Source organism: Echinops telfairi, unplaced genomic scaffold (genome assembly GCF_000313985.2).
Source record: "Echinops telfairi isolate 266 unplaced genomic scaffold, ASM31398v2 ScPeMD7_2565;HRSCAF=3150, whole genome shotgun sequence".
Taxonomy (NCBI): domain Eukaryota; kingdom Metazoa; phylum Chordata; class Mammalia; order Afrosoricida; family Tenrecidae; genus Echinops; species Echinops telfairi.
In genome coordinates this window covers 12,690,864-12,706,895 of record NW_022106463.1, presented here as the reverse complement: position 1 = coordinate 12,706,895, position 16,032 = coordinate 12,690,864, and the positions used below count along the sequence as shown (strand labels likewise).

At 44.7% G+C, this 16,032-nt stretch overlaps 1 protein-coding gene across 1 annotated transcript in view; it reads left to right on the top strand.

The window, feature by feature from the left end:
• The window catches only part of LOC101663783 (potassium-transporting ATPase alpha chain 2-like), a 33,320-nt gene that overhangs the window by 9,538 nt on the left and 7,750 nt on the right, over positions 1-16,032 (top strand). The window contains 1 exon segment of the mRNA XM_045294006.1: positions 15,277-15,432. Coding sequence (XP_045149941.1) covers positions 15,277-15,432 — 156 coding nt within the window.

Here is a 16,032-nt window from a genome sequence, read left to right as displayed (position 1 = left end):
GAAGTATTTCTGCATCATACTCAATTGTTATTCCCAGTTGTTTTAGGTAGCATGATGTCACTTTCCACACTGGTTGTACATGTTTACAAAACCATGAGCAATGTAAGAGACAGTTCCAATCTCTCAGCACTCTCTCCAGCATGTGTTGTTCTTTGTGTTTTGAATTGGGCTGTTATTGTCTGTGTTAGGTGATAGCTCAGTTTGGCTTTGATTTGCATCCCCCAGACATCTAGTGATCATGAGCATTTTTTTAATGTCTGAGTCTTTGGAATCTTTACGGGAGCAGCAGCTTCACTTTTCGCTCCTGGAGTGATTGTTGGATTCAAACTGCTGACCTTGCTGGATAGCCCTCTGGACCACCAGGGCATAAGTAACACTCTGATGGGGATAATAGTACATGTGCATATATGCTCCCCTCATATAGTCTATTTATATTTAAATTGATAACAACATGTGCATACAGTTGCTGGAATAGAACATGATTTAACTGTGTGATTCTTAGCAGCTGATGTATGCTCAAGTTTCATAAAGCAGAAAACAGCCAGAGCAAGAACAACCCATTGGTGGTTGGTATAGGAATACTTCAACTACTAGCCAAATGCTTGGTGGCTTAGAGCCACCCAGAGACAATTCAGAAGGGAGTCTGGAGCTGTACTTCCAAAGGGCCACAGCCTTGAAAATCCCTAGGGACCAGGGCACCAGGCGTCAGAATCAACTTGATGGCAACCACCAACAACATCCACATCTTTGTACAAGACAAGGGAATAGCTCTTCGTTTTTATTTTCCTCAGTATTTCCCCCTGTGTAATAGCAGTTGATATCCCCCTTACATCTTGAGGAAAGTCCAGAAACACAGAACGTTATTTTTTTAATGGGAGTAATAAAGTCTCTGGAGTGGCACTGGTGGCATAGTGAGTTACATGATGGGTTGTTAACCACAAGGTCAGCAGTTTTAAACCACCAGCTGTTTTTCAGGGAAATATGAGGCTTTCTTTCTACCCCAGTAAAGAGTGACAGTCTCAGAAACCCAAAGGGGCAGGTTTACTCTCTCCTATACAGTACCTATGAGTCTGGACGGACACAAGAGCAGTGAGTTTGTTTGTTTTAACAAAGTCTCTTCTTTGCACTCACTAGAGTCCTTGGGTGGTGCAAAGAGTGAACATGCCTGGCTGCCAAGTGGAAGGCTGGAGATTTACATCCATGCAGAAGTGCCTGGGGAAAAAAGCCTGGTGTCCTACTTCATTTAAAAACAAAACAAAGCAGAAAAACCAGTCATTGGAAACCCTGTGGAGCGCAGTTCGACTTTGGTGCAAATGGAGTTGCCATGAGTCAGGGCTGACTTGAGGGCAACTGAAGTTGTTTTTTGTTCTTTGCCTGAGTTCTTATGACACGCCAATGGGAACTCTTTGAAATTCCTTTTTAAAGTATAAATAAGAATCTGCTCCTCCGAAAACCTGATGAGGTAGCCCTTCCCAGTCCTTAGAATGAAAGGTGGACTCTGTGTGGCTCGGAGACTCTTCTTCCTCTTAAAAAAAAAAATTATTTAGAGAATACTTTATTAGTTTCTCTCATCAAACCCATGCAGATAGGACCTTACACATTTAATACAGTGCATTACCCCTGTACAAATGGGGAAAAATTAAGTTTAGCATTTCTAGACCAATATAGCTTTTAATGTCTGCACAATGCCAACTCAACATGGTACAACTGGGATACTCTTCCAAAGTCGACAGCACAGCTAAAGTCATGAGGATTCTTCTTGAACTGGCTCCTGTCACGTCTCCAAAATCTCCTCTCAACCACCTCCCCTTCTGGGCTTGTTGGGCCCCATACTCCACAGGCCTTTGTGCTTGCCTTACCCTCAAGCAGCACACTCTCCTTCCTGCACCTCTCGCTCGCTCGCTCACCTACATCTGCATGCATGCTCCTTCTAAATGTTTCTTCTAGATGAGGGGCCATAAACAATACGAGATGGATCCTGCTGCAAAAGACTCTGAGGGAGACTCCAAGTTTACTTTCAGTACAGGGCTAGTGGCACATTGAATAACGTGTTGGACTACCACTTAGGAGATCCCAAGACTGAGAGAGAACCGGAGTACTTGACATTGTACTGTGGAGAGAACCTGGACATTGACTGGCCGGGAAACACCATGCTCCTGACTTCATGGTAATGTCCACTGGAACCCATTAACTAGTTCAAAAGCAACCCTGTCTATGAGATTAGACATTCTCCCCACCCCACCCCACCCCCATCCCCGGTTTCCCTACACCCATCCTTACACATAAGCACTGAACCTTGAACTGAACCTATCATCAGGGAGTTGATTCTGACTCATCCTGACCATATAGGACTGAGGAGCACTGCTCCACAGGGCTTTCCGAAGCTGAAATCTTTATGGAAACTGACTGCCACTTTCTTACGCTGGTGAGTTCACACCGTTGACATGTCAGTTAGCAGGTGAGTGTTTAAACCCTGTGCCACCAGGGCGCCTATTTTATTTTCGTTGTTGAGAATATGTTCAGCAGAACTTTTCAACCATATTCAACCAATTCAAGCATATGGGTGGGTCTATGTGTAAAATGTTGTGTAAAATGTGTGAAATGTTGTGCCGTGAATTATATTCTGGCAGTGTGTGACCATCTTTGCCCTCTTTTGCTGTGTTGCTCCCCTCCCATGAACTGCACACGCACTCTGCATCTGATGCTTCCTGTCCAATCTGTTGCTGTCGATTTGATCCCATAGAGATAGATCGTATAAGAGCACAATGTCTCAAGGTGCACATTCTTTATTCCCACCTAACTCACTGCCATCAAGTCGATTCTGAACTGTAAGTTAAACTTTTGTTTCAAGGAGACCTGGTGGTGGCTGTTCAGTGAACATTGGATTTCAAATCACGGGGTCAGCAGTTCAAACCCACTAGTTGCTCAAGGGGAGAAGGATGAGACTGTCTGCTCCCACGGAGATCTATAAGCCTTTTGAAGCCCTATAAAAGGTCTGTATGGCAGTGGATTAAAGAAGACATTAAGGGATATTTTTGGCTGAAGGTTTAAAGAAGACCTCCAGGCAATAGTTTTCTATCCCTTCAAAAGCTCAGATTCCATGAAAAATTTAAATTCTGTTTTACATTTTTCCCTTTGATCAACATTCTTCTATAAAATCTTTGATGAGGAAGTTTGGCAATGATAGTCAGGCACCATCCAGTTCTGGCCTTATTGAAAGGGGGCCAGCACTTCACGGAGGCAATGGGACAAACGGTTTCTTTTCTCTTCCTCTCCCTGACTCTCTGTCCTCTGATGCAGCCTGAATCTCCAATGACCAAAGACCAGACACGTTGTGAGATTATAACAGAGACATCACAACATACAGGAAGAAAGCAAAAGGTAACTTAAGTGACAGGGGAAAAAAAAGAAGAAGCCATGTATGGATTGTGATAAGAGTCATATGAACCGCTAATAAAATGATTTTTTAAAAAGAAGCTAAAAACGGATGTCAGACGAGACTCTGAAGCTTGTTCTTGAACATGGAGTAGCTAAAGTGAATGGAAGAAATTTTGTAAAAGAACTGAGCATACTAGTTCAATGGGAAGTTTGAGAAAACAGCGTGAAACAAACACTCATTCCATAAAAAACCACCAGGCCATTCAAGTTTTCAGTATCTGACAGTGTTCGGTTGCTATCCATCAGGTTTTCAGTGGCTAATCCCTCTGAAGTGAACCGCCTAGTCTTTCATCGTAATCTGTTCTTCTTCGTCTGGAAGCTCTGCTGAAACCTATTCCCTTTAATGTCTTGTGGGGGGTTTTGTGGAAGCCCTAGACCAAAAGAAATGGTTCTGCTTATTAAGTTAGTTAGATTCAAATGATTGAGTAAGAGTTTGTTTCCTAACAATTTGAGGCTGTTTAAGGTGTGTATATGTATGTGTATATGTGGTCTACATGGGTATATGTATGTATCTATGGTATATTTGTGGTATATGTGTATATGGTGTATATATGCGTGTGTGTATATACCTTTAAAAGGTATACACACACTTTTTAAGGGCAACTTGAGTCTTGACTATGTGTACCTTGTAAAGGTGTATATGTGTGTGTATATATATATATGATTGAAACATACTTGAGTCTTGACTATGTGTACCTTGTAAAGGTGTATATGTGTGTGTATATATATATATATGATTGAAACATTTTCTTTAATTCTTTTTTTATTTTAATAAATAATTATTTGGGAGGCTCTTACAGCTCTTATAACAATCAATACATCCATTGTGTCAAGCACATTTGTACATATGTTGCCTTCATCCTTTTCAAAACATTTTCTTTCTGCTTGAGCAGTTGTTATCAGCTCTTCATTTTTTTCCTCCCTCCTCCACCCTACCACCCTCGTGAACCCTTGATAAATAATAAATTATTATTTTCATATCTTACACCATCCGCTGTCTCCCTTCACCCATGCTTCTGTTGTTCGTCACCCTATGGGGGGCGTTGTATGTCAAACATTACCATCAGTTCCCCCTTTATCCCCCACCTTTCCACTACCCTCATGGTATCGCTACTCCCATTATTGTTCCTGAAGGGGTTTACCTGTCCTGGATTCTGTGTGCTGAGAGCTCTGATCTGTGCCAGTGCACATGCTCTGGTCTAGCTAGATTTGCAAGGTAGAACTGGGATCACGATAGTGGGTGGGGCAGAAGCATTAAAGAACTAGAGGAATGTTGTGTGTTTCATCAGTGCTATGCTGCACCTGGCTGACTCATCCCTTCCTTGTGACCCTTCTGTGAGGGGATGTCCAATTGTCTACAGATAGGCGTGGGTCTCCACTCCTCCCGCCCCCTCCCCTTGTTATTTGACTCTTAAATAACCTTGATGAGATGTATACGTCTTTGGGGCTCTTACTGTCGTCAAGTGAAGTACAACTCATGACTACCTGGTGTACACAGAAGTCTGTCCTTTGGTTTATCAGGGTTGTGACCTTTCAGAAAGAAATTACCAAGCTTAACTTCCAAGGTGCCTCCAGCGGGGTTTCACCCCCACCTTCCAGTTAGTAGGCCAGTGCTTAACCATCTGCCCCACCCAGGGCCTGTCCAACATCCACACCTTCGTTGGCAGGCCATGTGGCTTTTCCCATGGTGCTTGCTTTTTATCATGAGCTGCTGTAGACCCAGCTTCCGGGAGATGAAGTTCTCAAGGGAAAGTAGAGTGATCTAATTTGGCATCTAGGAGCTCGCTCAAGAAGCTACTAGCTTGTTACCTTATTGACCAGATGTTGAGTGTTGCTGGGTTTTTCTTCTTTTTAAAAAAAATTTATTTTATTTTCGGGGGGTGTTTATTTTCTTAATTTAAAATCTCCCATAGTGTCCTTAGGTATTCATTGCAGTACTCCGGAGCACCTCAGTGTGGGGTGTGGGAACCCCGACAGGAGGCTTCTTCATTTGTGATCCTATCACATGATTATATTTGAAGATGTTTGACCTTTCAGCTTATTACTTAGAGATGTCTTATAACTGTGGATTTGTACATTTCTTGTAATGTAGGCCAATTTTTGCTTTATGCTTTAGGGGTTCTCGAATTTGATATATTAATAAGAATTCCAGGTGAATTTTTCCTTTGATAGTTACATATTATCCATTGACCTTTATTAATAATTTCTACTTCACATGCTTTTTTTCTGATGTGAATATTGCACACAAACTTTCTTTTTCTTAGTATTCATCAGATGTATCTCTTTCCATCAATTTATCTTTAATATGTCTATGTCCTTCTCAGTTTACTGCTTATTAAGAAATATATATGTGGATTAAAAGTGCAAAATGATAGCTGCTCTTTTTATTAGGTGATTTGGATCTGTTTACATTTATTTTGGTTATTATTGTATTAGTTACTTCATGCTGCTATAACACAAACAGCACATGTAGATGCCCTTAAAGAGTAGAATTTTATTTCCTCGACGTTCTAGACACTCACAGTGCAAATCAGAGTCTCGGCCATGCAGACTCCTTCCTTGCTGGTAGCCCCAAGAAATGCTTGGTTCCTTGGTAGAAAGGTCTCCTCTCAAACCTCTTGAGCAATATAAGACCTCTATACCACACAGCAACCCTGCAGAACAGAGGAGAACTGCCCTCTGTAGGGTCCGGAGACAATCTTTACAAGAGTCGAAGGCCTAATCTTTCTCCCTTGGAGTGGCTGGTGGGTTCAAACTGCTGACCTTTCAGTTAGGATCCCAATGTATAACCCGCTACATCACCAGGTTTATTATGATCCACAGTTGACTTGATGGCAGTGAGTTTGATATGGTATATACACAAACCCAACATCAGGCCCAGTACTGAATCTCTACCATATGGAAGATTTGTTTTTGAGATAGAAAATGAAACTAAATTCTAAAAATACCCAAAAAAACAGTTCTATTTCTCACACCTCTAAGTCTGGTCCAGGTTTCATGACTTTACCACTTGGATATTATTGGTGCCCTGAAAGTATTCATGGGTCACGACCATCACCCTAAGCCAGAGAAGCTACTGCTCGGGAGAGATCCCTTAATGGAGAATGAAGAGGGATCTATGATCTCCTGAAAATCTCCTCCCCAACAAGTGGTCAGAAAGATCCTTCCTGAGAAGCAAGAGGGATCAAAGAGGCAAAAAGGAATTGGTTGATGCTCAACCATGTCATGAGGTAATGTATGCTCAGGAACTGATCATATTGAAGGAAGAAGTGCAAGCTAACTAAAGACATTGGTGAAAAGCCAGGTTCCCAGAACTGACAGAAAACCAGCTGAAATGTTGCAATGCATTTGTCTGTGCCCAGACACTTGGATGACAGTTCCTTGACAGTTCGGGAGAGATCCATATGTGTGCCCATTCCAAAGAAAGGTGATCCACGAGAATGCAGAAATCATCACACGATCTCATTAGTACCACAGGCAAGTAAAATTTTGCTGCAGATCATTTTTAAATGGTTACAACAGTACATCAACAGGGAGCATCCAGAATTCCCAACCAGATTCAGAAGAGGATGTGAGATGAAGGATAGCACTGCTGATATCAGATGGATCCTGTCTAAAAGGAGAGAATGCAACAAAAATGATTACCTATATTTTATTGATCATGTTGGTCATAACAAATTATGGATAACATGTTCATAGACAAAGAATAGTTATTCAAATGTAACAAAGGAATATTGTGTGATTTAAAATCAGGAAAGGTGTGCACTGGGTGTATCCTTTCATCATACTTATTGAATCTCTATGCTGATCAACTAATCTGAAAAGCTAGGCTTTATCAAGAAGCATGGAGTAAACAATCTGTGGTAGGCTGTCGACACAACTTCGCTTCTTGGAAGCAAAGAGAACTTGAAGCCCATGCTGATGAAAGTCAAACACTACAGCCCTCAGTGTGAATTACATCTCAACATAAAGAAAACATAAATCCTCATGACTGATCAATAGCAACATCATGATAAAAGGGGGAGGAGGACGCTATCAAAAATTCCATTTTATTTGCATCCCTAATCAGTGCTCATGAAAACAACACTAAAGAAATCAAGTGACATAATGCATTGGACATACAATGCAAAGGACCTCTAAAGCGCTCAAGAGCAAAGATGTCACTTTGAGGACTAAGGCACACTTGGCCCACGCCTCGGTGTTTCCAATCTCCTCACATGCATGTGAAAGCCGGACAATAAGGAAGACCAAAGAAGAATGAATTCCTTTGGATTGTGGTGTTGGCAAAGAATAGTGAATATACCACGGACTACTCAACAAATAAAACAAACCTGTCTTGGAAAAAGTTCCGTTGGAATGCTCATGTTATCAGCAAGGGCCCATCCCTGGAGAAGGACATCATGCTAGGTCAAGTAGAGCATCAGTGATGCAAAGACACATGGCTAAAGCAAGGGGGCCCACCACAAGAACGACGGTGAATGTAGTAGCAGAGGACAGTGAGGAGAGGCAGTGTTTTGCTCTACTGTGCGTAGTTGGAATGGGCTGCCAGAACCAGCACAGCAGCTGTTGCCAGTTCCGGCATAAGTAGTGATTGGAATGTGTACTTCTTGCTCCCTAACTCTGGAAAGTCTGGTAGTTGGTGACCAGAGGGCATCACCTCACTCACAAGAAGAGTAATTTCTTGCAAAACCAGCCCAGTGTCTAGTGCCATCTATGTCATTAGGTAGTTTCATTATAAAGACCGAGATGAATCACATGAGAGAACTCTATTTTCGCTCTAAGATGAATAAATTAAAAACTTGAGACTGTAGTACATTTTCAACCACTTTTTTCAAAGGAGATGTTATTTTTCTGAAAAAGCTTTGTACTACCCCAAATGGATCACAGAGAATAAACATTAGAGTGCCCTAAAGTATCCGAAATAATAACTACATTTTTTTATGAAACTATGTCCCTGTGCCCTGTAGGTGGCCCCCAGTGGCCTCTCTCTGACTTCCTGACCTTAAACCTATCTTTCCCGTCCCCCCCGCCCCACCACCACCATTGCCCTACTCTCTCCTCATTCTCATGAATAACCCCAGTTAGGGTCTTCACCACAGTATCAAAGCTGTTTGTTTGTTTTTTAAGAAACATGTTTTTATCTGCAAGATGTTAATATTGGAATTTCCTGTAAATGAGTAACAACAAATACGGAGGACCAAAGAATTGATACCTTTGAATACAGTGTTAGCAAAGACTATTAACTAGACCACGGACCGCCAGAAGAACAAACATGTCTGTCTTAGAAGGATAGCCAGGGTGCTCCTCACAAGCGAGGTGGTGGACTCAGTCTCATGTACTTCGGACATGTCAGCAAGAAAGACTAGCATGCTTTGTAAAGTCAAAGGACAGTGAAAAAGAGGAAGACACTCAACAAGATGGTTGCAACAACGGGCTCAAACAAGAGTTGCTTTAAGTTGGCAGTGATTTGGCTGGACTATGATTTTCTGGTTTGGTAGTTACAATATATGTTTGGCAGTTGTGTAATGATATAATTGTTAAGTTTCTGGAGTGGGGTAAGCCTTGGTTCTTGCTACACTGTGCGGAGAGAATTCACATTGCAGAAGCATTTTCATCATCCTAGCGAGTTTTTTATGAAGGAAAAGAAAAGTTTCAGATATTACAGTCTCAAAAGGGTACACACTATTTCTGGAGAACATGCCAAGCTGCGCAGAAGCCATGCTGGGGTTCAAAACTGGGCACGAAAAGCCCATGGAAAAGAACACCTACATGTGTGGAATTGGTGAATCCTTGGGGACCAAGAAGCCAAGAGACCAAGAGCATGTGTGCCCCCAGTAGACCCAGATCGAGCCCTGAGGGGCCACAAACATGCCCCTCAAGCAGAGGCCCTCCTGACAACATGCCCCTGAGAAGGGCAGATTAAAAGGAGACCTGGCCTTCCCACAGCAGGGGGATTTAACACCTCTGGCTGCAGAGGTGTGGCTGAAGGTATTGGTTGACCTCATTGGCTGAGTTTAGGCCCACCTGGGTGGTGTCATGGCCTAGGTGGAGGCTAGGTTTTGGGCTTCATCTGTGCTATGGGGTCTTGGTGTGTGCAGGCTCAGTTTGGGTCTTCCCATAGGTGTCCAGTTAGTGCCTGATCTCTTTCCAACCTCTGTATATGGTCCTTTGCAGATGATTTCTGCTAGCACAGACATTTGGGGGAGACAACCCCACTTGTCCCTAAATCTAGCAACCACTCATAATCATTGCCCATAATAAGATTGATAGAGTGTCATCACCTCCATGACAAGATCTGCTCTGAGTAGCCACTCAGTTGAAATGTAGGTGTGGTAGTTACATAATCTGGTGTCAATTTGGGACTTGAGAGGATTAAGAGTGAAGGGGTGGAGTCTAGTCTGTCAATTGGGTCATAGCCAATGAGGCCTCCGTGTGGACATGGCCTTCTCCTGAGAATTCTGGGAACTCTTATATTTTCTTCATTGGAGGCAGGAGACACACTCTCGGCTCACTCCCTGAGAGACACTCTACTGACAAGACACATGGAGTTACGCCCTGGGAGTTGGAAAAGCCACAGGGACCTACCCTGATGCAACCAGAGCCCTGGGAGCCAGAGAAGCCACATAGAGACCCTTGCAGCACTGAGATGCTTACAATGCCACTGGATCCACAAGACTTCTAACCCACTGGCCTGTGATCCTCCTGCATTTGGCATCATTGCATGTATTTCATGAGTCTGAAGAGGACTTTATAGATTGGCATTGGACATATGAGCTAATATTGGACTTATGGACTTGATCTGGACTGGGCTGGGCTGGGGCGTTTTCTCAATATTCAATTGCTCTTGTATATAAACCTTTCTTATATACATATGAATGTAAATGAATTTGTTTCTCTAGTCTACCTAGACTAACACAGTAATCTCCTAGGGAGTGTGGCCTATATAGAATATATATATAACCATTCTAGAAAGACAGAAAAAGCTGGCAGTGACTTGTCAGCCCCTAACCACGTAAATGAGGAAACTGGGAAACAATTTAGAATTATACTTAGCTGCAGTGTTATTTTGCTTTGTGTACTCGTTTTACTCTAAATCCAGGAAGTAAGTAGAGAAACTCGTGTGTGGGGAACAATTGGTGTGTGTAGAAGAGGAGGAAGCTGGAGGATGAGGAGGGGTTGGCAGTAGAAGCACCAGCCACCCCGGACATGAAGCAGAAAGTGACTATTCCTCTTTGCACTGTCACCTTGATTTTCTTCAACTCACCTTCACACCTCAAGAGTCAGCTGAAGGACATCACTTTCCACCGGACGCACCTGTACAAAGTTGCCTTCAGGCACCGGAAGTAATCAATAACCAAAAGAATAACTCAACTACCCTCCCCCTCTCTCTCCTCACCTTTCATGAAGGGTGCAATGGAGTAGCAAGATGATATAAATTATTCTAAGCAATCAAATCTTGCCATTTCCCCCCAAAGAACTCTCTTCTTTAAGTTCTAATATACTCAGACTTTGCACTCTTTAGTGCTATAAGTGATTTTCTTCCTTGGGCCATTATTTTTCCCTCTAGGAAGTTACACTTGAGTTAGAGAGGCAAAATTAATAAATTGTTGATAAAGTATTATAAATTATTCATTTGTTAATTTTGCCTTTATAACTCAAATGCAATCTCTCAGAGAGGGGAGAAAAAAGACATAATCTTAGTACCATGTCTCCTTACCATTCATATGTCTAGTACAATTTCAAATACATTTGATTTAAAATGATCTAGAAATAGTTGCACATATTGTATCAGCCTCTCCCAAACATGTAATATTTGTCTGTTGGAACATTTCTAGAAGAGACCCTTGGCATGAATAGGCTTCTTTTGAAAGACAAGAACACAAAACCTAGCCTCAAACAGACTCTTCTATTTGAGAATGTGGGTGGAGAAGGTATCCATGGCTCAAATAGCCTAGCTCCACAGCCAACCCAAGGAAGGTCATCAGAAGTGGAAGAGCTCAGGGTCCAGTTCCCAGAACAGTGTGGATAGTGACTGACCCCTGGGGCTAAAACAAGTGGAAACTTGTTTGCCGAGTTCATTAGTAATACTTTCCCACCCTTGCCCCCAAGAAGAACACGTAGCAATCTTCTCCAAGTGGCTAGGGAGCATAATTTGGGATTATTTTTTCCACCTATATAAGGTCAATTTTCCCTTAGCCCACTCTTCTTTCTTGCATCTCACTCCCCTATTCCCCCAAGTCCACATGAACCTGGGTTTTATACTCTTGGAGTTGGACCTGGCCTTGAATTAAGGGATATCTCGGAACATCATATTTCTCCAGTCCAGTGGTTCTCAATCTTCCAAATGCCACGACCCTTCACAGTTCCTCATGTTGTGGTGACTGGTGACCTCAACCATAAAATTATTTTCGTTGCTACTTCATAACTGTGATTTTGCTACTGTTATGAATCGTCATGTAAATATCTGATATGCAGGATGTATTTTCATTGTTACAAATTGAACATAATTAAAGCATAGTGATTAATAACAAAACAATAAGTAATTATATATTGTGAAATACTTATTTCTAATGGCAAATCAATGAAATGTTGTCTTGAAGCATGGTGCAGCATGGGTAACAGTCTTCACGCCGGGTCCTCGTATGTGGGCGGGCCCGCCTGGAGACGGATAGAGGAGCGGTGTCTCAGTTTCGAAGACCATCGTAAAGATGCGTTTTCCGATGGTCTTAGACAACCCTTTTGAAAGGATCATTCTATCCCCTTCGGGGTTGAGACCCACAAGTTGAGAACTGCTGTTCTAGTCTGTATCTGTGCAGAGTTGAATCAGGGGCTCAAACCATTGATGGGAGCAGCAGCTACCTATGCCTCCAATGTCCCCTATCTTGGATTCGAGACTTCTCCAGGCAGAAGGGATGGGACCTCAGACTGTTGTACACGGTTTCCTGTGTTTTAAGTGAACGTTTACACAGCAAATTGGGTTCCTCTCTGACGATTTTCATACAAATTGCTCTTTCTCAGTTTTTACAGCATTCTCACTAGATCCAGTCTGTTTGCTTTCTTTCCCGGGATCCAGCTTCCCTTCTGCCCCTGACAAGTCCGTCTCCTCTTTGCCTCAGGGTACATGGTGACCATTTATTTGGTCTCCTATTGTTAATTGATCACAAGGATATTGGTTATTTTACTGGCTAATCTACTACTTGGTGGCAGGGTGGCCTGCAGAAATCGTTCCAACCCAAGGGAAAGGTTTATCTTAGGGAACTAGTCTTAGGGTTCCTCTGACCCTTTATTGTTTCAGTGGTTAGACGTTGGACTGCTAACTGCAAGATCAGCAGTTCAAAACCACCAGTAGGACCCTGGTAGGGAGCAGATGCTGCTGGGAACAACATTCCTTCTCTTTGGTTATGGATGTTTATAAACTCGTCTAATGGAAAAGCAGCGTGAGTTGTTGTTGGTTTTTTTTTTTTAATAAATACTTTTATTGGGAGCTCTTACATCTCTCATCACCATCCATACATTCATCCAGTGTGTCAAGCACATTTGCATATATGCCGCCATCATCATTTTCAAAGCGTTCTCTTCCCACTTGAGCCCCTGATATCAGCTCCCCATTTCTTCCCCCTCCCTCCCCTGCCCAGCCTCCCTCACAAACTTTTCATAAATTATAGATTACTATTTTCATATCTTACATGGTCCTCCTTCACCCCTCACCCACTTTGCTGTTGTTCATCTCCCTGAGAAGGGGTTCTAGGTTGATCCTTGTGATTGATTCCCCCTTTCTCCCCCCACCCTCCCCTAATCCTCCTGGTATCTCTACTCTCATTGTTGGCCCTGGGTGGTTTATCTATCCTGGATTCCCTGTGTTGCGGGCTCTTATCTGTAGCTGTGTGCCTACTCTGGTCTAATCCAATTTGTAATGCAGAATTGAGGTAATGATAGTGGGGGTGGGGGGTGGGGGTGGGAGGAAGCACCAAAGAGCTAGAGGAAAGTTGTGTTTCATCCGTGCTATACTGCACCCTAAAAAGCAACGATGAACGCATGAAGCACATTGCCGCATGGGAAGAACTGAAGGAAATCATGCTAAGTGAAGTAAGCCAAGCACAAAAGGACAAGTACGAGGCATAGGGAGGCATAGGGGAAAAGCTACCATATACATACATCCCTGGGGTGAGGTCCAGCAACTGGCAGGGGCCAAACCCAATTCAGCCATACATACGGCAGCCAACTAAGAAGAGGGGGAAAGAAAGAGAAGAAGACGGGGAAAAAAGACATGGGTAGTGGGGGAGCAAGGCAGGGTGAGTTTTTAAAAGAAAAGCCAGGGTGGACTTTCTCCGGAGCCTGGTGTGGGGCTTAAGGTCCTGAGCCCAGCCTAGACTGTGGGAGACCCAGCTCCCCCAGCCCCAGCCGCCCTCCTCTGACCCGCGAGCACTAGCCCGCAGGTGCCGCGCCAGCCAGGGGCGGAGTCACGGGGATTTAAAAGCAGAGCAGGTGTCCTGGACGCCAAGCTCCAGGGTCTGCGGGGCTGTCCACGCCTGGCCTGCTCTCCAGCTGCCTGACAACCCTGTGAGCCTCCCAGACCCCCACCGCAGCCTTGGCATCATGATCAAGGTGCGTGGGCCCCAAGACACCTGCAGCAGGGGCCCTGGGCCGTGGGGAGCTCTGGAAGAAGGGTGGTTATGCATTGGTCTGCTAACTGCAAGATCGGGACGTTCAAAACCACTCCGTGGGAGAAAGATAGGGCTTTCTACTCCGCAAAGAGCTACAGTCTCCAACCCACCCCCACCCCGCCCCGCCCCGGGACGGTTCTCCCTTGTCCTACAGGGTCGCTGTGAGTGGGCATCCATTCAAACCCATGAATTTGGGTTTGGGTTTTGGGGGAGAGATAGGAACTGCGGGCTATCTGGTGTTAGAGCGGCCTCTGGCCTCACCGCTGGGTGATCTCCCCACACTGGAGAGTAACCCCTCTCCCTGGCCCCAAACTCCAGGTTTGGGACACACACACACACCCCGCCCCCAGGGTGGGCTGGGGTGAAGAATGTAGCCCAGGTGTGCAGAGGTGCGGGGAGGGGCAGTTCCACTGATCCCTGGGCGGCACTTGGTCCCAAGCTGGGGGAGGGAGAGAATAGAGTTCCCATCTGTCTATCTTCTTGTCCGGCACCACGTTGTCTCCCCACGCCATCCACACGCCCAACTTGGTGCAGTTCATGAGCTCGGGGGACAGTCCCCTGCCTAGGGAAGAGGACACACATCTGATGTGCCCTGTGGGAAATACAACACTGGGCAGCGCCTGAAGCCCCTTGCAGGGATTTTGTCCGGATTTGGGGGAGATCAATGCCCATCTGAGTTCCTGAAGGCTTCGTGCTTGGGAAAGTGAAGGGGTCCCACGAAACAGAGGAAGACCATCACGAAGAAGCATTGGCACAGTTGCCGCCAACAACAGGCCCAAGCATAACGAGTGTAAGGATGGCAGGACCAGGCAGGGTTTCACGGGGTCCCGCACAGTTACCATGAGCCTGAGCGGACACCAGGGCACCCTAACTAAGTCACCGCCTCTGGGAGAACCATTCTTCTAAGAGGCCCTGCAGGCCTGCCGTATCCCTCCCACTTTCCCTCTGAATGGGCGAAGCTGGAAAGCGAGAAGGAGAAAGGGTGGCGAATTGTTTCTGGAAGGGGAAAGAGAGAAACTATCCACAGCTTTCCCCTTCCCCTCCACTCCACTCGCTCCCCAGACCAAGGCAGAGGGTCCCATGCCCTGCCCCTGTCCATACCTGACTCACAGAGAGCCCCTCGCTTCAGGAAAGATACTTGCAGCCAGTGTTGCAACCCCTGTTTGTCTTCCAGAAAACCCTAGAAATTTACTCGGTGGAGCTCAATGGAGCTATAGCCACGGAGAAAACCAGCAAGGAGGACAACCAGAAGTCCAAGGGCCTGAAGAACGTGCTCTGGAACCACAAAAAGAACCGCCAGAAAGAAGAGATTACGGGCAAAGCTGATCTGGTCGGTAACCTTAAGCCCAATGGGTTCCTCTAACCACGGGCCTCCTGAGAACTTGGCCCTCTTACAAAACAAGAATCCAAGTCAGGCAATTGAAAATTCACCCGGAGATTTGTTTCCTGGTTTCTTTGGGGTGGGGGTGGGGGAAGGGGATGGTGTGATAACATCCGCCCAGGCCCCATGCAGAATCCCCATGTTATGCTTGGAGATGCTCCCAGAAGATCCCAGAAGGGAAAGTCCCTGAGCTCACGCTTCCCTGCTTGTTTAGTGAGACAGAAGTATGTGCCTGCTAGTTTTCAGCCAGGAAAGTACAGAACCCAGTGCCTGTTGAGGACAACCAAAGTCACTAGACCTTGATAGGTTCTGGATAGATAATGTCACATGAGAAAGAAGATAGACATTTAAGAATAAACTCTTACATTCACTGATATCAAGTTGATTCCAACTTTTATTGGCCCTATCAGACAGAACAGAATTGGCCTGTGGATTCCCGAGGCTGTCAATCTTTATGGGGGCACAAAACCTTGCCTTTCACCCATAGACCAGGTGGTGGTTTCAAGCTGCTGACCTCGTGAATAGCACCCCGACTTGTACCCCACTACA